Here is a 24,716-nt window from a genome sequence, read left to right as displayed (position 1 = left end):
AAAAAACATTATTTTTTACTTTTTGCTATAATAAATATCCCCAAAAATATATAAAAAAAACTATTTTTTTCCTCAGTTTAGGCTGATATGTATTCTTCTACATATTTTTGGTAAAACAAAATTGCAATAAGCGTATATTGATTGGTTTGCACAAACGTTAAAGCGTCTACAAAGCGTCTTTTTTAAAGCGTCTTTTTTTTTTACTAGTAATGGTGCAGATCTGCAATTTTTATTGTGACTGCAACATTATGGTGGACACATCGGACAATTTTGACACATTTTTGGAACCACTGGCATTAATACAGCTATCAGTGCGATTAAAAATGCATTGATTACTGTAAAAATGTCACTGGCAGTGAAGGGGTTAACACTAGGGGGCAGTGAAGGGGTTAACTGTGTTCCCTGGGAGGTGATTCTAACTGAAGGGGGAGGAACTAACTACAGGAAGTGACAGATCATGGTTCCTAGCTAACAGGAACACACGATCTGTCACTCCTGTCAGAACAGAACAGGCAAGTGTGTGTTTACACACACTCGTCCCTGTTTTGTGTCTCCAGCTCACGATCACTCATGGCCGGCGGTGTTCTCAACCGTCGACCACAAGCATCGGCACCCCCCTGTGCAGCGGGCGCGCGCCAGCATTCTATCCGGACCCCGCGAGCCAACATACAGTTACGTGGTTTCGCGCAGGGGAGCTAACCTGCCACAGTAAAACTGGTCCGAAAGCGGTTAATATAGGCAGTTCCTTAGGGGTAGATTTACTAAAGGCAAATAGTTTGTGCACTTTCCCAGTGCACTTGCAAAGTAAATCACTCTGTAGTGCCTACATGGAGGCTCACTAGTGAGCACATAGGTCAGGTTGTTACTTAAAAGGGTTATAAACTCAGAATGTTTTCTAATCTTTATGCATTCTATGTATTAGGATAAAAAGCCTTCAGTGTGCAGCAGCCCCCCTAACACTGACCCGAGCCCCATTTCTATCCAGCATTGTCCACGAATGCCTCAGCCATCTGGGACTCTCCCTCCTGATTGGCTGAAACACAGCAGCAGAGGCGGCATTGTCAGTCAAACTCAGGTAACCAATCAAGAGAGAGAGGGGTGGGGCCGAACCGCAGCTCCATGTCTGAATGGACACATGGAGCTGCAGCTTGGCTCAGGTGCCACCATAGCAAGCTGCTTGGGAAGGACCAAGAGCTTCAGCCTGGGACAGGAGAAGAGGAGGATCTGTGCTGCTCTGTGCAAAACCATTACACAGAGCAGGTAACATGTTTGTTATTTTAATTAAACAGAAAAATTAGACTTTACAATCATCTTAAAACATACCTACACCCCCAAACAAAATTGTATCATATTATTAAATCATCATGGTAGTGTCATAGTTATTTTATATAATCAAAGGGGTGAACAGCACTGATCAGCAGACATAAATAGGACCCTCAGAGGCAAAGCAACCTGAAGAAGGGGCGTGTACCCAAAACATGTAGTGTCTCCAGTCCGTGATGTGTGACTCTCTTTGTTCCCTTGGAATCGGCAGTTTCTAATTGGCCCCAGCAGCAGGGTTTGCCCATACTCTTCGGATTCCCTTGGCTGACTTACGCCAGGCTGTGAGATCACTTCCAGGCTTCGTACACAATGCGAGCGGCCACTGTACACTGGCCCCAACGGTTCCTGTCCCTGAAGTTTGGTTCCCCATTCATCTGACCCCTAGCCTTACGGTCCTGGATGGGACCCCCACCAGCAGTGCTCCTGTGTTCCTTGTCCATTGGCTTTGTGCTGGTTTTCCCTAAGCCCCTGTGTCATCCATGTGGCATGACAATCAATTGACTGCTGTATGCCTTGGTGAGCATTTTATTATTTTTTTAACAATAATAAAAAGTTTTTACTTTGCCTCTGAGGGTCCTATTTATGTCTGCTGATCAGTGCTGTTCACCCCTTTGATTATATCTTCTGTCCTCATTTGTCTAATGCCCTGTACACATGATAGGCTTTTCCGACGGAAAATGTGTGATAGTACCTTGTTGTCGGAAATTCTGACCGTGTGTAGGCTCCATCACACATTTTCCATAGGAATTTTCGACACACAAAGTTTGAGAGCTTGCTATAAAATTTTCCGACAACAAAATACGTTGTCGGAAATTCCGATCTTGTGTACACAAATCCGACACACAAAGTGCCATGCATGCTCAGAATAAATTAAGAGACAAAAGCTATTGGCTACTGCCCCGTTTATAGTCCCGACGTACGTGTTTTATGTCACCGCGTTCAGGACGATCAGAGTTTCCGACAGCTTTGTGTGACCGTGTGTATGCAAGACAAGTTTGAGCCAACATGCGTCGAAAAAAATCCATGGATTTTGTTGTCGGAATGTCCGATCAATCTCCGACCGTGTGTGCAGGGCATATGAGTTTTGGACAGCAGTGGCCATAGCTACATTTCATATTTCTTTTTGACTTCTCACTTGGCCTCTGGTCTGTGCGCCTGGATTTTTGTTTTTCGTCATAGTTATTTTAACCTGTCACTCTCACTTTTATAAAAAAATTAAAACGTGAAATCAAAAAGGAATTCACATCCTGCATGTTCTTATTACATGTATTAAAGCATAACTGATGGCAAAAAAATTTTTTAGTTTTTGAAGAAAGAGATTAGAACACCTGTCAGGATTTTCTTGGCTGTGTGCCCCCGTTCAGGAGATTCATACTCTCTATTTGCCTTACGTTCTTCTTTAATTACAAACAATTATGGGAATACAACATTTTTCTTAATACTTGTCCCTTAACCACCACTGTATTATATATTTTAGTGGGGTATTTTTCATTACTTACTGTGTACGATTTTTTAGTACTCATCTATCAAATAGGTGCAACAGTCAAATCAACCTACTATATATCAGTCATTTACCTTTTTTAATTTTATATATCTTTCCAAGCCTCTTTCTCTCCGAAATGTGGGGGGTATATCTCTACTGGCTCTGTTATAAGTGGTAATCAGTGATGTCCTACTTTCTTTCTAGCTAATGGTATCTCAAGTACTGATTGGCAGAGCAGGGACCTCCATAAGAGGCCAAATCACAGATGGGTTATTTCTAATACTTGTCAACTCCACCAAAAAGATAATTTGTTATATAAATCTAAAATGTAATTTCTATTTCCTTTTTCATTTCACTTATTAAATTACTAAATGTTAAAATCTTATTTGTTAGGAAAAGTGGAAAAAAATCAATATCTTTCTAGCAAATGTGCAGATGGTGAGAAAGTAAACAGCCCAGCTTTCTTCATGACACCTAGCTTAATACACAGATGCGTTAGAGCATTAGAAAGTACATCACATGCTTTGGATTGACACTGATCAAAGTAACACTTTTTTTTTCTCTCAACACTCATCAAAAACATAAAGTCATTAAGGATAAAAAGAACACTTTACATACAGCTAAACTCCAAGACAAAGATTTTGAGATATAAAACTTTCTGCATTGCACTGACTTTCAATAATACTCTTCTCAGGACTAGATTACACGTAGGTGTGCTAACAGTTTAACATAGATAACTTTCACAGTGCAAAAAAGAGAACAGACGGCAGCTTCAGCTGTCCATCTATCCATCTATCTGCCCACGTACGGACACCATGAATCTGTATTATATGAGATCATTTCCATTATTCTGGTAGGCTTAAAATTATGTTTCTGGTAAAGTAGATTTTATGTACAGAAGGTACTCTGTCGTTACACTTAGTAGACTCATATAACATACTGTACCCAACAGTAACTCTTCCTTCACAGTTTTAAACTTTTGAATCAGTTGCATCTCTACTTATTAATTCCACAAATACTGTATTTTGCTATTCTGTTCATACTGTTCAAAAGCAGAAAGTACAACAAAAAAAATGCATAACTAGAATCTGATGTGCTCTGGGAAAGTATTCATCCTACATCTGCCATACACAACTGCCAAAGGAAGTTTACAAGCTAAATATCTGGTGGCCAGCTGTGCGAATCTATAAGTGCTCCAGACTTCTCTTGGTGGAGTGAATTTATATGCCTTATTAGATTCACAGCTGTGTTTCAGCCCCTAAGGCTTCCCCATCCTTGGTTCTGGAGACAGCGTTGGGGTAGTAGGCAGGACTGGGGCAGTTCCCTATACAAAGGACACACGACTGATCCTTGCTGTGTAGTAAAAAATATAGCTAGGCAGAGGCTAGAGACACCTCCCCAGTGGGATATGTGGAACAGGAAAGGAGTAAATAATCTTAAACCTTGTGAACTAAGGCTAGGAGAAGGAAACACTGAAGTGTTCTTAAGATAGACAATGTACTAAAAAAAGCTGTAAAAAAAATTAGAGAATGTTCAGAGCGAAAGTAAGAAATATTATTGAACCTTGATGATCCGCCTGAGAACATAGAGCTGTGGATCCACAGGGTCCGTGGGAGAAACACTAGGATAGGGTCATTCTCCTTGCTTTTTTCTTTCTTTTCCCTGTCTTTTCCTCCTCCCTCTCCACCCCACCAGGCCCCCCCCTTTTCCATATATATATATATATATATATATATATATATATATATATATATATATACACCTTATCTGTCTACCCCTTCCTTTTATTTTTTATTGTTTTTCCTACATCATCCTTACTAATATGCGATGGCTTAGACTTCCCTGAGAGTTCGGACAAGACAACCTATTATTACTCTTTCTTTTGCCTTTGATGTCCTGCATATAGCTTACAACAGCCAAAATCAAATGCCATCACTATTTTTGAAGGAATTGGTATTTTTTTGAGGACAAACTCTTGTCTCTCCTACATGTGATGTTTGCATTACACCTCTCATTCGTCGCTATGCCTTGGTCTGCCACCATTCTTTACTTATTTGATCCTAGTCCTGACGGTAAGCTCCTAAGATATGATGCTACATATGATGCTACATGGTTATGCTCAAACTTTTTTTTCATTCTCCTGTTTGTCAATTCTGGTTTATGTCAGGTCACAAGACCAAACATATTTATATACATTTCTCTCCTTTTTAAGTCACTGTCTTGGGCGTGAGGCCTGAAATTCCTGTATTACAATCCTTTTTTGTTTTGTACTATTTTAAGGCAAAAATTCTTCAATAAAAATGTATGAAACTAAAAAAAAAAAAAAAAAAAAAAAAAAAAAAGAGACATTAAACTAAAAAAAGGTAAGGGGACGGGAGAGTATAAGCGGAGGACAGAGCATATAATTGGCTGAGGAAACAAGGACACCAGTTTTGTGTTTGATTGCTATTTTCATTCTGTAGTTTTCAAAATGCAGTGTTCATATGGCCACACCTTCTCTGCCATATAGTTACACATAGTCCTGGTTACCAAATCTCTAATATTAAGATCCTTTTGCACTGGCCCTACCTAAATGTATCTAACTAAAGCAGCCAGCACTTTGTTTAAAACATGTGCAAAACCTCAACAGGTTTGCTGCCCTTTCAGGCCTCATAATAACTCCTAAGAAATGTTTGGTATTACATATATCTCGCACCGACATGGAACTGGATTCAGCAAAAATGGCACTTTCTTTTACCTGGGCTGAGAAATCAATCCCATATTTAGGGATTAAACCTCACAGCCTCTATGTCTGATCTCTTCTCAGCCAATTATCCACAGACCTTAAGAAGGGTGACAAACTTGTTGAAATAATGGTCTCACCTTCCACTATCATGATTGGGAAGAATTAGTGCAATAAAAATGACATTTCTGCCCAAATTATTGTATCTGTTTACAGTTCTTCCGATCCCAATCCCTGCCTATTATCTAAAACAAATTCATCAACGTCATTTGACGTCATTTGTTTAGAGCCTCGCCAAACCATGTATACCTTTACACACACTATATCTCCCTAAAACTAGCAGAGGCCTCGGCTTCCCCAATTTTGCATCCTATTATAAAGAAGTCTATCCAAATACCATGCAACACATGAAATCCCTCTATGGGTAACGATCGAAGATACAGAATGTGATCCTTAATTGATCTCTAATTTACTCTGGCTTCACCCCAAAGATTGCCCTAATATACGTAATCCCGTCACAAACACTATCTCTCTCTGGGACAAACTTAAATTTAAACACCATTTACAATCCCCACACAATCCTCCACTCTCATTTCTTAAAAAACTCGCTTTTTACCCTGCATGGGTCTCTCCCCCATCATTTAAAATATGGACCTCCTTGGAAGTTCTAAGGTTACACAAATTTGTTACTTCTAAGTAGGGATGAGCTTCGAGTCGAACTCATGTTCAACTCAAACATGGGCTGTTCGCAAGTTTGCAAATTCGAATGCAGCGGAACACCCTTTAAAAGTCTATAGGAGAAATCAAAAGTGCTAATTTTAAAGGCTTATATGCATGGTATTGTCATAAAAAGTGTCTGGGGACCTGGGTCCTGCCCCAGGGGACATGGATCAATGCAAAAAAAAGTTTTAAAAAACGGCCGTTTTTTCGGGAGCAGTGATTTTAATAATGCTTAAAGTGAAACAATAAAAGTGTAATATCCCTTTAAATTTCGTAGCTGGGGGGGTGTCTATAGTATGCCTGTAGAGGGGCGCATGTTTCCCGTGTTTAAAACAGCCTGACAGCAAAATGACATTTCAAAGGAAAAAAAGTAATTTAAAACTACTCGCGGCTATTAATGCATTGCCGGTCCGACAATACACATAAAAGTTCATTGATAAAAACAGCATGGGAATTCCCCACAGGGGAACCCCGAGCCAAAATTTAAAAAAAAAAATGACGTGGGGGGTCCCCCTAAATTCCATACCAGGCCCTTCAGGTCTGGTATGCATATTAAGGGGAACCCCGGACAAAATTAAAAAAAAAAAATTATGTGGGGGTCCCCCTAAATTCCATACCAGGCCCTTCAGGTCTGGTATGGATATTAAGGGGAACCTGCGCCAAAATTGAAAAAAAAACTGTGTCCCCCCAAAAATCCATACCAGACCCTTATCCGAGCACGCAACCTGGCAGGCCGCAGGAAAAGAGGGGGGACGAGAGAGAGCCCCCCCTCCTGAACCGTACCAGGCCACATGCCCTCAACATTGGGAGGGTGGTATGGGGTAGCCCCCCAAAACACCTTGTCCCCAAGGGCTTCATCCCCACAACCCTGGCCGGTGGTTGTGGGGGTCTGCAGGCGGGGGGCTTATCAGAATCTGGAAGCCCCCTTTAACAAGGGGACCCCCAGATCCCGGCCCTCCCCCCTGTGTGAAATGGTAAGGGGGTACAAAAGTACCCCTACCATTTCACTAAAAAACTGTCAAAAATTTTAAAAATGACAAGAGACAGTTTTTGACAATTCCTTTATTTAAATGCTTCTTCTTTCTTCTTTCTTCTATCTTCTATCTTCCTTCATCTTCTTCTTCTGGTTCTTCTGGTTCTTCCTCCGGTGTTCTCGTCCAGCATCTCCTCCACGGCGTCTTCTTCCCTTCTTCTCCTCGGGCCGCTCCGCATCCATGGCATGGAGGGAGGCTCCCGCTCTTCTCTTCATCTTTTTCTCTTTATCTTCTTCTCTTCATCTTCTTGTCTTCATCTTCTTTTCGGGCCACTCCGCATCCATGCTGGCATGGAGGGAGGCTCCCGCTGTGTGACGCTTCTCCTCTTCTGACGGTTCTTAAATAACAGGGGGGCAGGGCCACCCGGTGACCCCGCCCCCCTCTGACACACGGGGACATGACGGGACTTCCCTGTGGCATTCCTCGTGACGCCACAGGGAAGTCCCGTCAAGTCACCGTGCGTCAGAGGGGGGCGGGGTCACCGGGTGGCCCCACCCCCCCATTATTTAAGATCCGGCAGAAGAGGAGAAACGTCACACAGCGGGAGCCTCCCTCCATGCCAGCATGGATGCAGAGCGGCCCGAAAAGAAGATGAAGACAAGAAGATGAAGAGAAGAAGATGAACAGAAGAAGATGAAGAGAAGAAGATAAAGAGAAGAAGATGAAGAGAAGAGCGGGAGCCTCCCTCCATGCCATGGATGCGGAGCGGCCCGAGGAGAAGAAGGGAAAAGGACGCCGTGGAGGAGATGCTGGACGAGAACACCGGAGGAAGAACCAGAAGAACCAGAAGAACCAGAAGAAGAAGAAGATGAAGGAAGATAGAAGATAGAAGAAAGAAGAAAGAAGAAAGAAGAAGCATTTAAATAAAGGAATTGTCAAAAACTGTGTCTTGTCATTTTTAAAATTTTTGACAGATTTTTAGTGAAATGGTAGGGGTACTTTTGTATCCCCTTACCATTTCACACAGGGGGGGAGGGCCGGGATCTGGGGGTCCCCTTGTTAAAAGGGGCTTCCAAATTCTGATAAGCCCCCCGCCCGCAGACCCTCACAACCACCGGCCAGGGTTGTGGGGATGAGGCCCCTGTCCTCATCAACATGGGGACAAGGTGTTTTGGGGGGCTACCCCAAACCACCCTCCCAATGTTGAAGGCATGTGGCCTGGTACGGTTCAGGAGGGGGGGCACTCTCTCGTCCCCCCCTTTTTTCCTGCGGCCTGCCAGGTTGCATGCTCGGATAAGGGCCTGGTATGGAATTTAGGGGGACCCCCCCCCACGTCATTTTTAAAAAAAAATTTTGTCCGGGGTTCCCCTTAATATCCATACCAGACCTGAAGGGCCTGGTATGGAATTTAGGGGGACCCCCCACGTCATTTTTTTTTTAAATTTTGGCTCGGGGTTCCCCTGTGGGGAATTCCCATGCTGTTTTTATCAATGAACTTTTATGTGTATTGTCGGACCGGCAATGCATTAATAGCCACGAGTAGTTTTAAATGACTTTTTTTCCTTTGAAATGTCATTTTGCTGTCAGACTGTTCTAAACACGGGAAACATGCGCCCCTTTACAGGCATACTATAAACACCCCCCAGGTACAAAATTTAAAGGGATATTACACTTTTATTGTTTCACTTTAAGCATGATTAAAATCACTGCTCCCGAAAAAACTGCCGTTTTTAAAACTTTTTTTGCATTGATCCATGTCCCCTGGGGCAGGACCCAGGTCCCCAAACACTTTTTATGACAATAACTTGCATATAAGCCTTTAAAATTAGCACTTTTGAGTATTCATGTTCGTGTCCCATAGACTTTAACGGTGTTTGCGTGTTTGAACAAATTTTTTGCCTGTTCGCATGTTCTGGTGTGAACCGAACAGGGGGGTGTTCGGCTCATCCCTACTTCTAAGTCCTTTATCCCATTCCCAACTCTCTGTGAGACTTGAGGTTTACCGCAATCAGAATTGTTATCTTCAAATTAAAAACATCTACACACCGAATACTAATACTGGCACTCTTCTGACCCAATTTTCAGACTCTGAATCGGTGTGTAAGGAAAACCCCCATACTAGCGGACTAATCTCTTCCCTATACTCCCAACTTTTAGTCAATCCAGACTTAGATATCCAGACTAACCATCTTACACCCAGAAATGGGAGGCTGACTGGATCAGATTGGTTTAAGATCTGGTCGGTAACTAAATCATCCTCCCCTAATGTTCTAGCAATGGAAGCCAATTACAAAGTGTTGACCCGCTGGTATCTTATTCTTTCCAGAATAGCTAAGTATGCACCTACTTATTCTGCCTTTTGTTTTTGAGGTCGTTCGGAATTGTGAACACACCTGCACATATGATGGACCTGCTCCATAGTCCAGGTCTTTTGGAGGGAAATTTTTGAATTGGCCTCCAAAATGCTTGGCTTGAAACTTCATCTTGACCTAACTACTGCATTACTCAACTTGAAACCGGTGTGCTTAACGCACACTTAATTTAAACTTTTCATCCAGCTTCTTACAGCTACAAAGCAAATGGTAGCAAAGGCATGGAAATCCCCTTCACTGGTAGTAGTTGAGACAAAACACAGGATACATAATTCCATGACTCATGCTAAAATAGTTGCCATAGAACATGATCAGACCCCCAAATTCGAAAAATTATGGCACCCATGGATAAAATGCCACCTACCATCAACCTTTGTTTGTTGTTGCTGATCTATGAATAACCATATTATATCTCGTAGTGGTTTTTTAACTGACCGAGTGGACACTCTTTTCCTCTATCCTCTACCCTCTTTCTCTTTATTTTCTTTCTATTTTTCACCCCCCTTTCTCTTTTCATGATTTTGAAGATCTTGATCTTGCAGAATATAACTCTCTTCCCCAGCCTATCTGCAAAAACGTCAACTGATCTTGTTAGTTATACTAGTTTATGTTATGTTCTCATATAGTTTTTGTACCAACACTCTTGGTTATGTTTGGTTATATCTTAAATGCTTTGAATGTCTATATACCTACATAACAACGAGCTTCATTCCTTTTGTCATATTATGTTTTATTATCATATCTGTTATCACCTTTTGTGAACTAAATAAAATCATTTGACAAGGAAACATGTGCAAAACCAGAATTAAAAGAGCACTGCACTATCTTTTTATTTTAGATAATAATCCTAATTCGGGACACCCTGGTATTATAACATTAGGGCACAAATCTACAATTGCATTGCTAGTTTTAAAGCAAATCTTCAGACCCAATGATTTTTACATCCTGCATACAGTGGAATATGTTCATTCTTCTGTTAGTTTTTATTGCTTATTGCATTCAAACTGATATTATATATATATTTATATAGGCAGCTATATATATAGGCAGCTTATATAGGCAAACAGTGACTAGCTAGGTCACCCTGTTAAAGAAGGTTAAATGTTGCTTTGTGAAATAAATTAGAATTTGGATTTTGTTACAGAAGTAGGTAGAAAAAGATATTCAATTTAACTCAATAAAAAGCCAACAAGTAAAAGAGGCAAACCTACATTTAAACAGTTGTGGGTATACTTACTTTTTCTGCTACTAACTTGGTCAGACACAACACCACCCCTTGAACTAAGTCTTAAAATATGACCCCAATGCACTTCAACACTGATGGATGAGCCAGAGGCAGCAACTTATTATAGCTTTTCCTGCTGTCATGAATATTTCCTTTCTCCTATAATATGCCCCACATGCAGCATCTAGCCAGCTATTGAGGTAGGTCAAATTGCAAAGAATTATCGTTGTAGCTACTCAGTCATATTCAGGTTTTGGTATACATTAGTTACCTATTGAAATTTCCCCTGCTGCTTTAAATACATGCCTTTAAAAAGCCTTCTACCAGTAAGGATCTGGGATGCTGAAAAGGTAATAAACTCCCATTGCGTAGAAATATGAAGTAAAGAACTAGAGCTATTTCACAAAAACAGTGCAATAAAATAAAATACTTTACACAGAGATTAAAAATCATACAGCACATCAACCTTCAAATCTGTAGAAGGAAATTTTATGGTTCAATTATTTTTTTATGCAGGTTGTAATTCTTATTTGCAACAATGCTGAACAAGAAAAATACGATGTTTTCTGTAATTATTTAAAGAATTTCCTACAGTTTACATTGTTTGCATGCACACATTGGGATTTTTTAATAAACTGGATTCAATTATGCAGGATAATTCCTATTTTTTCTCTGCACACGGCTAAATGTTTAAAGGTACGCACTAAAAAAATAAATTAAAAAAAGTACACTATATTCATTTTTATAAAGGGAATGTACAGTGTAATGGTTTTGTACATATGTTCATTCTTTACTATAGTCGGTACTAATATATATATGTAAATATTTGAATATATTTCCTTTTCTTAGGTAAATATGAAATGTTGCATATAAATGATTTGTATTTTCAAATGCAGCCATTAAAGCAGTATTAAACCCAAAAGCAAACATTTATTATATTGCAGCTTACCAATTCTTAACTGTGATGGCTGCATTCATTTTCCATCTAGGATTTTTTGTTCTATTTTCATCTGGTGATCCAGCAAGCAAGTCTGTTGTTTTTTCACAGCACAAACTCCCCAGCAGAATGTATCAGTTTACATGGATGAGACAAATCACCTAACACTGGTGGGGGTGATTAAAATGATCGGCTTTTATTATTCATGTAAAATCTTTATCCTATAAGGAAAAAAAATGTTTGATATAACTGATTATAAAGTATGAGCTGGAGTTTGGCTTCAATGTGTTAATGGTTCCCAATCTGCTTATAGATTTAGTACTTCCACTCCCCCCCCCCCCCCCCCCAGACTGACAATGCTGCTGTCTCGTGTCCTCATTCCCCCAGGATTGTGTCTAACTTATGCAGGAGGTGTGTTACTGGAAAGATCACCAGGTGAAAGCAGATTGGAAAAACCACCACATCTAATGATTGGTAAGCTTCAATCTAATACATTTTTGGTTTTTACTTTATAACTTCTTTAAAGGGAGCTCTTGGCTCCCCTTTATTTTTTTTATTTGTTTTTACCTCTTATATAAAAAAATGTTCTCTACAAAGCTTGATATTTTAATTTTCCAACCTGGAAATTAAGGACAAACAAATGAAAGAGTCAGATCAATGACTCCTCCCCCTTCTTAGGTTGCAATTAGAGACAGGGTGTCTGAAAGGAAACAGCTTCTGTTCTGCTCCCTTTATGGAAATGAAAATTTCCTCATCTATGACTTCTAACAGAAAATGGAGGATAATTTTCAGATGAAATACTTTGGGATTGGATTGTTCTACTCGCTTCATATTCTATCGACATATTAATTCTGTCACACAGCAAGGTAATGCTAAACGGGGCAGTTGGACAGACTGTGCTGCAGATGTACTGCAAGATTACAGCTGCATTCATCAATTCCTTCCTCTGCTGCACTGCAACAGAATAAAACCTACCACTGACCACTAAATTGTGAGTCTCTTAAAATCTGTCTGATCTACGGGGATAAGTCTAACACGGACCTGTGTAAATCTGTTGCAGTTGGCTGTATGGGGTTTCAGGCACACAGGGTTGCAAATACACAGCAAAACTGATGCATAGACTTAATAGACTAAACGAGAGACAACCTAATTTTCCTCTAATTATGTTGCTAAGTTTTTACTGATAAATGTCTCCCAATGAATACAGAAAAGGGTAGTACATGACTATGTGGTCAGCATACAATCACTGGGGGTTATTTACGAAAGGCAAATCCACTTTGCACTACAAGTGCAAACTACAAGTGCAAAGTGCACTTGAAATTGCACTGAAAGTGCACTTGGAAGTGCAGTCTCTGTAGATCCTAGGGGGACATGCAAGGAAAATAAAAAACAGCATTTTAGCTTGCACATGATTGGATAATAAAATCAGCAGAGCTTCCCCTCATTTCAGATCTACCCCTCAGATTTACAGTGACTGCACTTCCAAGTGCACTTTCAGTGCAACTTCAGGTGCACTTTGCACTTGTAGTTTGCACTTGTAATGCAAAGTGGATTTGCCTTTCGTAAATAACCCCCATTGTATGGACTTCAGCATTTAACACATGGATAGTCTACAAATGCATGTCTGAAATACTGTATGTACTACCATCAAGAATATCAATATTCTTGTCAATATCCTACAATGTGCTTTCTTTACAGTGCTGTGGGGGTTATTTACGAAAGGTAAATCCAATTTGCACTACAAGTGCACTTGGAAGTGCAGTCGCTGTAAATCTGAGGGGTAGATCTGAAATGAGGGGAAGCTCTGCTGATTTTATTAACCAATCATTTGCAAGCTAAAATGCTATTTTTTATTTTCCTTGCATGTCGTCCTCAGATCTACAGCGACTGCACTTCCATGTGCACTTTCAGTGCAATTTCAAATGCACTTTGCACTTGTAGTTTGCATTTGTAGTGCAAAGTGGATTTGCCTTTTGTAAATAACCCCCAATGTGTTTTGCTGTTTGCAGTAGGTTTAGAGGTCGCCAATTTTTGACTAATTCACCTTTCTAACAGATTGCAAAGATTGACTTCAATGAATAATTCAGTTTTATTGGGAATCTGCTTAGCAGAACAAAATCTGCCTATTACGCACAACCTAAAACAGAACACAATTTCCCTTTTTAATAATATGCTCATCTTACAAAAGCTTCATTTCCACATAGTGCTATACAACACCTGCAGTTGAAATACTGGCACACTGTCAGAGAAGGAAGAAAAGAAATGATTAGCCGCAGACATTTGTATAATTAGTTAGAGGGAAATTCTTGATTTTTGAGCCATGTATCAGGGATGGCAAAACATATTTCCTTACACAAACAGTTATTGGTGGCAGATTCTGTCCCTTTTACAGAGATCAATTACTAGGAGAGACTATAGTTATCTCTGTGCATACCTCATCCCTTCTGTCTGCTCCCAACCTGGAGCAAGTCTGACATACACTTACAAGCATTAAGGAAACTGTGGGATGGATTTACTAAAGGCAAATAGACTGTACTCTGCAAGTGCAATTGTTCCAACAGCTTAGTAAATGACCAGAAGCTCTGCTGACTTCCATCATCCAATCAGGTCCAGGCTTCACCCCAGTACCATTTACTAGAGCTGGAGATTGGCTTTCTAGTGATAACAACCAATGCAGCTCAGCAGCCGCTTGGCCATTATCACAAGGCGTGGAAGGGGACGTCGTCCCCCCTCCTCCGGCCGACTTTCAACGCTCCGCCTGGGACTCCCATCCCACCGGAGTCCTTAACAAAGCCGGAAACATCTTCAATCAGGTCGCCGATGTAAAAAGCCAGAAGCGAACTCACAACGTCACGTCTTGTTTACTAGGCTGCCAATGGCGCCGATTTTCAAAAAAAAGTTAGTATTCAAAAACGCTGATTTTGGTGGTTTGAATACTTCTAAGTACAAAGAAGGGATTTGGGGTCTTTTAGAATACCTGCCACTGCTTTTACTGTCACAAGGGATGTTTACATTCCTTGTGACAGCAATAAAAGTGATCATCAATAATTCTAGTAAAAGACCTCCTCTATAACTGTAAACTGGTAACCATTAACATTTTAACCACTTCCGGACTGCTGCACGCCGATATACGTCCTCACTTTGAAGAGGAATATCTTTGTTATGGCAGCAGTTAGCTGCTATAACCCCAGTATTCTCTTCTTCAGCGAGCAGTCCGGTTTCTGATAATAGTGGTCTCTGCGGCGGATTCGCTGCGAGATCACATTATCAGCAGCGGAAGAGGGGCTCCCTCCCACCACTCTCCGTTACCCTCCATCGCTTACCGGAGATGGTAGCGGCGGAGGCGATTGGATCCTTCTCCTTCCTGGGTATGGATACAAGTGATGGGAAGATGCCCCCACCTGTCTCCATACCATTGCAGGGCATAAGCGATGTCAAAACGTCACTTCTGCCCATAGTTCTTAAAGGGCCAATTTTTTTTATTAAATGACAATTTTTTTTATTATTGCCTTTTAGTGTAAATATGAGATGTGAGGTCTTTTTGACCCCAGATCTCATATTTAAGAGGTCCTGTCATGCTTTTTTTTCTATTACAAGGGATGTTTACATTCCTTGTAATAGGAATAAAAGTGACACAATTTTTTTTAAAGAACAGTGTAAAAAAAAAAAGGTAAAATAAATAAGAAAAAAAAAAAAATTTTAAATGCGCCCCGTCCCGACAAGCTGGCGTGCAGAATACATGAGTAGCTCCCGCATATGAAAAAGGTGTTCAAACCACACATGTGAGGTATCGCCGTGATTTGTAGAGCAAGAACAATAATTCTAGCCCTAGACCTCCTCTGTAACTCAAAACATGCAACCTGTAGAATTTTTTAAACGTTGCTTATGGAGATTTTTAAGGGTAAAATTTTGTCGCCATTCCACGAGCGGACGCAATTTTGAAGCGTGACTTGTTGTGTATCAATTTACTCGGCATAACATTATCCTTCATAATATAAAAAAAAAAAAAAATCGGCTAACTTTACTGTTGTCTTATTTTTTAATTAAAAAAAGTGTATTTTTTCCAAAAAAGTGCGCTTGTATGACTGCTGTGCAAATACGGTGTGACAGAAAGTATTGCAACGACCACCATTTTATTCTCTAGGGTGTTAGAAAATGTATAATGTTGGGGGGGGGGGGGGTGTCTAAGTGTTTTGTAGCAAAAAATGTTTTGTAGCAAAAAAAACTGTTTTTAAATTGTAAACAACAAATCTCAGAAAGCAGTAAGAGGCTCGGTCCTTAAGTGCTTAAGTACCATAGTTTGCAGAATTTTAAATAGTAGCATGTTAGGTATCTTTTTTTCTCAGCATAACATCATCTTTCACAATATACAAAAAAATTGGGCTAACGTTACTGTTTTTTTTTTTTTTTTTTTTTAAATTCAGTGAAGTGTATTTTTTCCCAAAAAACTGCGTGACATAAAATATTGCAATGACCACCAGAGTCTTTGCTAAAAAATGTATACATAACGTTTGGGGTAATTTTCTACCAAGAAAATACTGATTTTAACTTGCAAGCAAGAATTGTCAGAAATAGGCTTGGTTCTTAAGTGGTTAAAGTACACTTGACTCTCTCATTGTCCCCATACAATATCTGCTTTACTCAGAATAATAAGAGTGCATTTTCCTGAGTGTATTTGCATAGAAAGAAAGCATTGTTGAAGCACCTATCGCTTTCTATTCAGGAGTTACAATGTATATTCTGTCCTTTCCTGTGGGTACGTCTTCGCTGTCAGATGTAACTATACTTATGGATGTTATATCCTCGTATTCTCTAGCGATTGAAGATCACTATGAAGTCACTCAAATTCAAGCCTGAAGTGATAACAATTTTGTGTTTTCACAGACACCTACAAAGATAACCAATTTACATTGGTACACTTTCCAGATCTGAGTGTATGGATATTCGTAAAAGTGTCCTGTTTTTTTATCACTTTCAGTGTACTTTCCCCTATGAGAGTCATCATGTAGCTGCTTGAAGAATGTTTACTATACACAGAATTTTTTTTTTTTTTTTGTTAGATTGTCAGGCCTCCCCTATTTGTAAAGGGGTTTTTGGACTGAGCATGTTTTTTTTTACTGTGGTCGGTGACACCCATTGTAGAGATTTCCTCTTATTGGGACAAAAGTAAAGGGAAATCTCTTCAGCCTAATCTATTTAAAGTTAAACTGGGTAGGGTTAGAACCTTTGTATTGTTCTGTTGAAAAGGTCCAGATATGACATTATTCCAGTAAAGGTTAAGGGCGGAGACAAAAGGTAAAACCAATATCATTGTACATAATTTTTTAATATCAGTACAATATCCCCCAGGACCATAATTAAAACCAAATCCCCAATAGCCAAAAGCAATGGATTTACTGTATAAAATGAATAACCTGGGTAACACTGAATAAATAGCTTCAAACAAATGTGGAAATTAGAAAATAATTAGGGGATACTATATTGATATTGTATTGATATGGTGATATCCTTATACTTTTTTTCCAGTCCTGATGGAGGGAGCATCATTGGACCCCTGAAATGTGGTGGCTACTATTTTGATAGTCATTTGACACTTAGGGCTAGTTTACACTTGCTTCAAAACAAGGCTTCCGGCAGGCTTTGTTAAAGCTCTCTGAATGCCAGTCAAAGCCCCTCTCACAAAATAAAATGGTTAGCCTACAGTCCTGTTTACACCTTGCATTTGCTTTGCTTTGCTTCAGCCACGCTTCAAAAATTATACCGATGTCGCTTTAATGGTGCTTCAAAGCCTCTATAGAACTCTATGACAAAGCTTGCTTGAAGCTCGCTTGAAGCACCTGTGGCTTTTGAGAGGCTTTAATTCAGTTTTAGCTTTGCTTTGTTCTGGGGAAATTGCAAGTATGAGATATCCACACGCACACACACATGGCATCTGTCAAGCTTCAACAAAGCTTCAAAAGAGCATCACAGAAGCATCACTGACGCTTCACCGAAGCATCACCAAAGCTTCATCGAAGTACAACTAAAGCTTCATCGAAGCACCACCGAAGCATCAAAAACACATCATAAAAGCATGTTGAAGCGGTAGCCGCTTTAATGTGTGTTGAAGCCAAAGCAAGTGTGAATGAGTTACTGAAATAAAATGGTATCTAAATCTTTCAGCAGTGGTGTGGCACTTTAATTCACATTTTTAATACATTACACTACAATCCAAAGAAAATTGTGGTAATCCTCTTGGGTGTAGAAGCTGCCTGCCCAAGAACCACATCATTACTTTAAGAAAGGCTACAAATACCAATAAGATACTTTCAAGGGGCCAGTGCTTTTTTTTTCCATTTCACTAAGGTTAGTTTTACTGTGTCTTCTTGTTCTGATGACAACATCTCTCCTCAGTTCTTGTCCTGATGTCACATGTTGTCACAGGGGCAGGCCAGTAATAAATACTATTTCCTCAGGGCCGTGACTGAGCATAGCATGTAAGAGGACTCCCTTCTCATTGATCCTGCTGGTGATCCTGATACTGATCCTCTCCCCAGCCTCACACATACCTCTGTCAGCCTCCCAGCAGCCTGTAAGACCTGCAGTGTTCACTGCGCCGGCTCACACTCTTCTTTCTGGCCTGCACAACTAGGATGATGAAAAAGAACAAAGAGGAAGGAGTGGCCCTGGACCCTCAACATAGCGCCACTGCAGCTCTGCATCAGACAGCTCCACATGGAGCTAAAAAAGTTAAAGACAAGGACACAGTGAGTACAAAGGGAAAACAATTCAAGCCACAGGGCAAAGACTCTGCCAGGGATATGTTATACTATGCCCACAAGCTCCCTACTTCTTAATGTCAGTCCTCTAGCTCTGACATGGACACACACACAACAGAAGGGGGACAGGAGCATATAACTGCAGCCATGCTTACAGACTAGGATGACTTGTCACAGGATGTCGCAAGATGCAGGCTCTATAGATCACAAGCAACCCACTCTCAGTGAAATAATACAGGTGGTCAACAAGTGCACTATGTCTGTAAACACCTTTGAGGAATTGTAAGAACGGTTCAATCTCCCACAGTCCATGCACTTTTATTACCTCCAACTTAAAAACACAGTGGCAGTGCAGGGCGCCCCCACGGTATGGAGTCAATCCTCAACTTCCATTTTCAGTATGATGTCTAGCACTTCCACCACTAAGGGCTTCATCTCCAGATGTTACCCAATGTTGCTGAGCTTTCTTTATTATTTATGGGTAAAAGTAATTTTGATTACCGTAATTTTAGTCCAATAGCTATAAAATATTACATATTAATACTTCATGTTTCCATTTGATGGAACAGTTGGAATTTTTTGCTCCTTTTTACATCACTAAGACACTCTTTGGTTCCTCTATTGAAAAACACCTGTTGCATACAAAAGATGGACAGCTCAAACTAAAATGTGTACATAATTGAATGAGTCAGAGAAGTAAACCATTCCCTCCACTATCAAAAGGAAAACAGCTCCTGCTGTCTTCTCTATTACAAAAAACATATTGCTCCGTGAATCTTGTATAATATGCTGTATGTACCCTGCATTAAATGCTTATTTGTAAAACATACATTTTTATATATAGAGCAGCAATGCAGATATGAAACATTAGTGTACGTATAAAATGTGTTTATGCTGCTATGTCTATTCTCATCCTTTAACAGCAAACTCGGCCATTCCAATATTCAGCCTGATACAATATTTTAGCTGATGAGCAAAAGATATTGGAAATTTAAAATGAAGAAAGAGGTAATTAAACACAGAGCTATATAAAAAAATAATAATAATAATAGTGTTGCCGATTGTTTACATAATGTAAACAAATGGAATAAACTGAGAATTTTACATTTGCTTACAGCTCTTGAGAATGTAATTATGAAACAATCAATACCTTGCCGACGTACTGGTAATCCGATCCTGTATATTCTTCAAGAAGAAAAAACTGATTCCACATCCAGCTTCTTTTAGACCGACTCTTTTCCATGTCATTGCCTTGGCCAGGTTCCTGCTCCTCTAGCAGTGGCTCTGTGGTGGTGGTGGTGGTGGTGGTGGCAATAGTCCTATCTGGCAGTGGAGTTGTACAGCTTTTTCGAAGCTGACTCACCCAAAACACAAGCAGTAAAAAGCATCTGAAAGTCCTCATTTTTCAGAAACAGAGATGTGAGCAAAAAGCACACACGACTGAAGTTTCTCTTTTAATTCCCAAACTGGGTTATTTCTTCCACTATATGCAGCATCAATCTTCTTGCTGTCCCATTTCTAGGTCTCTGGCTCTCAACGGATATCTGCAAGAAAATTCAACAGAAATTATAATTTGACATTACGGTGCTTAAAGCTGTACAGTTAAACAAACAGAAAAGCTATCTAAAATGTGCCTTCCCACTTGAAGATCCTTTGGGAACACACCAAATGAAAAAAAGCATTTAACACTTCGTACTAGGAAAAACTGCTACTTACACACATAAAAACTGAAAATGTCTGGTCTACGCCAAGAGGAAAAATCAGTGTTAACAAGGCAGCCATACCATATCTCTATCTATCTATCTATCTATCTATCTATCTATCTATCTATCTATCTATCTATCTATCTATCTATCTATCTATCTATCTATCTATCTATTTATAGTATGTTGTATATAAGCAGACACACCATAGCACCCTCCTCCACCCCCTAAAAAGCTTGACTTGAGATTTAGAAGACACCTATGGAAGACTCCTGAGAAGCCATTGTGGTTCGTAGGGCTCCCTAAAATGATGAAATACGTTTTACTGCATAACTGAAAAAGAGGATGGATAAGCTAACAAGGTACCTAAGAGGATGAAATCAGTGGGTTTTGAAGGAGCTTTGAGAAGGACAACTAATGACTAACTGACTATATTTTTTTAAGGATATATACTATATACAGTCTATCTATCTATCTATCTATCTATCTATCTATCTATCTATCTATCTATCTATCTATCTATCTATCTATCTTGGTATTAACTGGTTATCTGCAGTAATTTTCAATAAAATGTAATCTGAACCTCATCTAAGTCACAACAATAGACAAACACAATGTGCTTAAGCTGATAAGACACAAACAATTCTAATTTCTTGTGTCTTTATTGAACACACTCATTAAACATTTACAGTGTTGGTAAGTGAACACTCAGTGTTAACAGCTGGTCGAACCTTCTTTGATCAATGACTTTAAACAAACACTTACGGTAGCTCTGGATCAGACCTGCACAACATTCAAGAGGAATTTTTGACCATTCCTCTTTACAAATTTGCTTCAGCTCAGACACAGACACATTTAAAGGATATGTGTTTTGACCAGCTCTCTGAATGAGTGACTTGTATAGCGCTACCTACGCGAACTGAATCGCCTCAGGGCACTTTTTAACCTACCAGCATGTCTTTGGAGTGTGGGAGGAAACCGGAGTACCCGGAGGAAACCCACGCAGTCACAGGGAGAACATGCAAACTCTAGGCAGGTAGTGCCGTGGTCAGGATTTGAACCAGCAACCCTATTGCTGCTAGGTGAGAGTGCTACCCACTACACCACTGTGCTGCCCTTCTCTTAAAGCCATTCCACAGCATCTCTATGGGATTAAGTTCTGGGCTGTAGCCAGTGTGTAGTGGATTTACTTCAATACTTAGGGTCATTGTCTTGCTGCATCACCCAACTTCTACGCTTCAGCTGGCGCACACCCACCCTGACATTATTCTGTATGATATTTTGGTAAACTTAGGAATTCATTTTCCCCTTGATAATTACAAGTGGTCCAGGCCCTGAGGCAGTGAAGCAAGCCCAAATCTTAATGTTTGCTCCATTATACTTTACCATTGGAATAATGTTTTGATGTTTGTAAGTGGTGCCCTTTTTGTGCCAGTGTTCTTCCCGAGCAATTCAATGCTTGTTTCATCAGTCCAAAAAACATTTTGCCAGTAGCATTGCAGTTTTCCAAGGTGCTCTTTGGCAAACTTCAGGCATGCAGTAATGTCTTTTTTGGAGAGCACTGGCTTCCTCTGTGGTGTTCTGTCATGGACACACTGCCTGTTCAAAGATTTACATATAGTAGACTCTTGAACAGGGATGTTTGCCAGTTCCAGTGACGTCTTTAAGACTTTAGCTGTTAGTCGTGAGTTTGTCCTTACCTCATTGAGGATCTTAAAATGCTTGTGTCTTTTTTCAATTAAAATAACTCTAAATCACACCTCCAACCCAAACGTATTAATTGGGCTCCAGATATGCAAACTACTGACTCCAATTAGCTTTTGTTGAAGTAATTAGTCTATGGGTTCACTACTTTTTTCCCCCAGCACAATGTTTAATGGGTGTGTTCAATAAAGATATGAGAAATTACAATTGTGTGTTATCAGCTTAAGTACATTGTGCTTGTCCATAGTTGTGACTTAGATCAGATAAGATCATTTTATAGAAAATGATTGCAGTTAATTCCAAGGTATTTACATACATTTTCATATATATATATATATATTTCCATTGGAACTATATATATATAGTTATGTATGTCACAAAACAGTATGTCACAAAAGTGAGAACACCCCTTACATTTTTGTAAATATTTTATTATATCTTTTCATGTGACAACACTGAAGAAATGACACTTTGCTACAATGTAAAGCACTGAGTGTACAGCTTGTATAACAGTGTAAATTTGCTGTCCTATCGAAAAAACTCAACACACAGACATTAATGTCTAAACCGCTGGCAACAAAAGTGAGTACACCCCTAAGTGAAAATGTCCAAATTGGGCCCAATGTGTCAATATTTTGTGTGACCACCATTATTTTCCAGCACTGCCTTAACCCTCTTTGGCATGGAGTTCACCGGAGCTTCACAGGTTGCCACAGGAGTCCATTTCTATGCCTCCATGACGACATCACAGAGCTGGTGTTATAGACCTCGCGCACCCCCACCTTCTATTTGAGGATGCCCCACAGATGCTCAAAAGGGTTTAGGTCTGGAGACATGCTTGGCCAATCCCTCACCTTTACCCTCAACTTCTTTAGCAAGGAGTGGTTGTCTTGGAGGTGTGTTTGGGGTCGTTATCATGTTGGAATACTGCCCTGTGGCCCAGTCTCCGAAGGGAGGGGATCATGCTCTGCTTCAGTATGTCACAGTACATGGTGGCATTCATAGTTCCCTCAATGAACTGTAGTTCCCCAGTGCTGGCAGCATTCATGCAGTCCCAGACCATGTTACTCCTACCACCATGCTTGACTGTAGGCAAGACACACTTGTCTTTGTATTCCTCACCTGTTTGCCTCCACACACGCTTGACACCATCTGAACCAAATAAGTTTATCTTGGCCTCATCAGACCACAGAACATTCCTCCAGTAATCCATGTCCTTAGTCTGCTTGTCTTCAGCAAACTGTTTGCGGCTTTCTTGTGCATCATCTTTAGAAAAGGCTTCCTTGTGGGACGACAGCCATGCAGACCAATTTGATGCAGTGTGCAGGGTATGGTTTGAGCACTGACAGGCTGACTCCTCACCCCTTCAACCTCTGCAGCAATGCTGGCAGCATTCATACGTCTATTTCCCAAAGACAACCTCTGGATATGATGCTGAGCACGTGTACTCAACTTCTTTGGTCGACCATGGCAAGGCTTGTTCTGAGTGGAACCTGTCCAGTTAAACCACTGTATGGTCTTGGCCACCGTGCTTCAGCTCAGTTTCAGGGTCTTGGCAATCTTCTTATAGCCTAGGCCATCTTTATATAGAGCAAAAATTATTTTTTTTCAGATCCTCAGAGAGTTCTTTGCCATGAGGTGCCATGTTGAACTTCCAGTGACCAGCATGAGAGAGTGAGAGCGATAACACCGAATTTAACACACCTGCTCCCCATTCACACCTGAAACCTTGTAACACTAACCAGTCACATGACACCGGGGAGGGAAAATTGATCATTTGGGATATTTTCACTTAGGGGTGTACTCACTTCTGTTGCCAGCGGTTTAGACATTAATGGCTGCGTGTTGAGTTATTTTGAGGGCACAGCAAATTTACAATTTGTCGTACAAGCTGTACACTCACTACTTTACATTGTAGAAAAGTGTAATTTCTTCAGTGCTGTCACATGAAAAGGAATAATAAACTATTTACAAACTTGTGAGGGGTGTACTCACTTTTGTGAGATTCTGATATATATCATATATATATATATATATATATATATATATATATATAGTTAAGGATCACATAGTAGAGGGTTCACACTCACTACAATAAGTAGGAGCATCACATGCAGTTCAGTAAGTAGGAGAGTCACACTCAGTACAATAAATAGGAAGGTAACATTCCATACATTAAGTAGGAGTGTCACACTACGTACAATAAGTAGGAGGGTCACACCCAGTTCAATAAGTAGAAGGTTCACACTCAATACACTAAGAAGAAGAGCCACACGCAGTTCAATAAATAAAAGGTTCACACTCAGTACAATAAAGTAGGGGGGTCACAACCAATACAATAAATAGGAGCATCACACACAGTTCAATAAGTAAATGGTTCACACTCAGTACAATAAAAGTGTCAGACTCAGTAGAATAAGAGAGTTACACGCAGTACAATAAGAGGGTCACACTCAGTACAAAAAAAGGGTCACACTCAGTACAATAATTAAAAGGTTCACAGTACAATAAATAGGAGGGTCACATCCAGTACAAAAGGTAGGAGGGCCACACACATGGCAATAAGTAGGAGGGCCACACACAGGGCAATAAGTAGGAAGGCCACACACAGGTCAATAAGTAGGAGGGCCACACACAGGTCAATAAGTAGGAAAGCCACACACAGGTCAATAAGTAGGAAGGCCACACACAGGTCAATAAGTAGGAAGGCCACACACAGGTCAATAAGTAGGAGGGCTACAAACTGGTCAATAAGTAGGAGGGCCACACACATGGCAATAAGTAGGAGGGCCACA

At 40.2% G+C, this 24,716-nt stretch overlaps 1 protein-coding gene across 3 annotated transcripts in view; it reads right to left on the bottom strand.

The window, feature by feature from the left end:
• LOC141144830 (cadherin-6-like) overlaps positions 1 to 24,716 on the bottom strand; it is a 599,167-nt gene that overhangs the window by 377,043 nt on the left and 197,408 nt on the right. For all 3 annotated transcript variants that reach the window (XM_073630891.1, XM_073630890.1, XM_073630889.1), the window contains one exon: positions 19,665 to 20,058. In XM_073630891.1, the coding sequence (XP_073486992.1) occupies positions 19,665 to 19,916 (252 nt within the window). In that variant the 5' untranslated portion in view covers positions 19,917 to 20,058. The remainder of the gene's footprint in view (positions 1 to 19,664; positions 20,059 to 24,716) is intronic.

The sequence above is a fragment of the Aquarana catesbeiana genome, linkage group LG05 (assembly GCF_042186555.1).
Source record: "Aquarana catesbeiana isolate 2022-GZ linkage group LG05, ASM4218655v1, whole genome shotgun sequence".
Taxonomy (NCBI): Eukaryota; Metazoa; Chordata; class Amphibia; order Anura; family Ranidae; genus Aquarana; species Aquarana catesbeiana.
The sequence above is the reverse complement of the archived record's forward strand: the minus strand, read 5'-3'. Positions and strand labels throughout refer to the sequence as shown.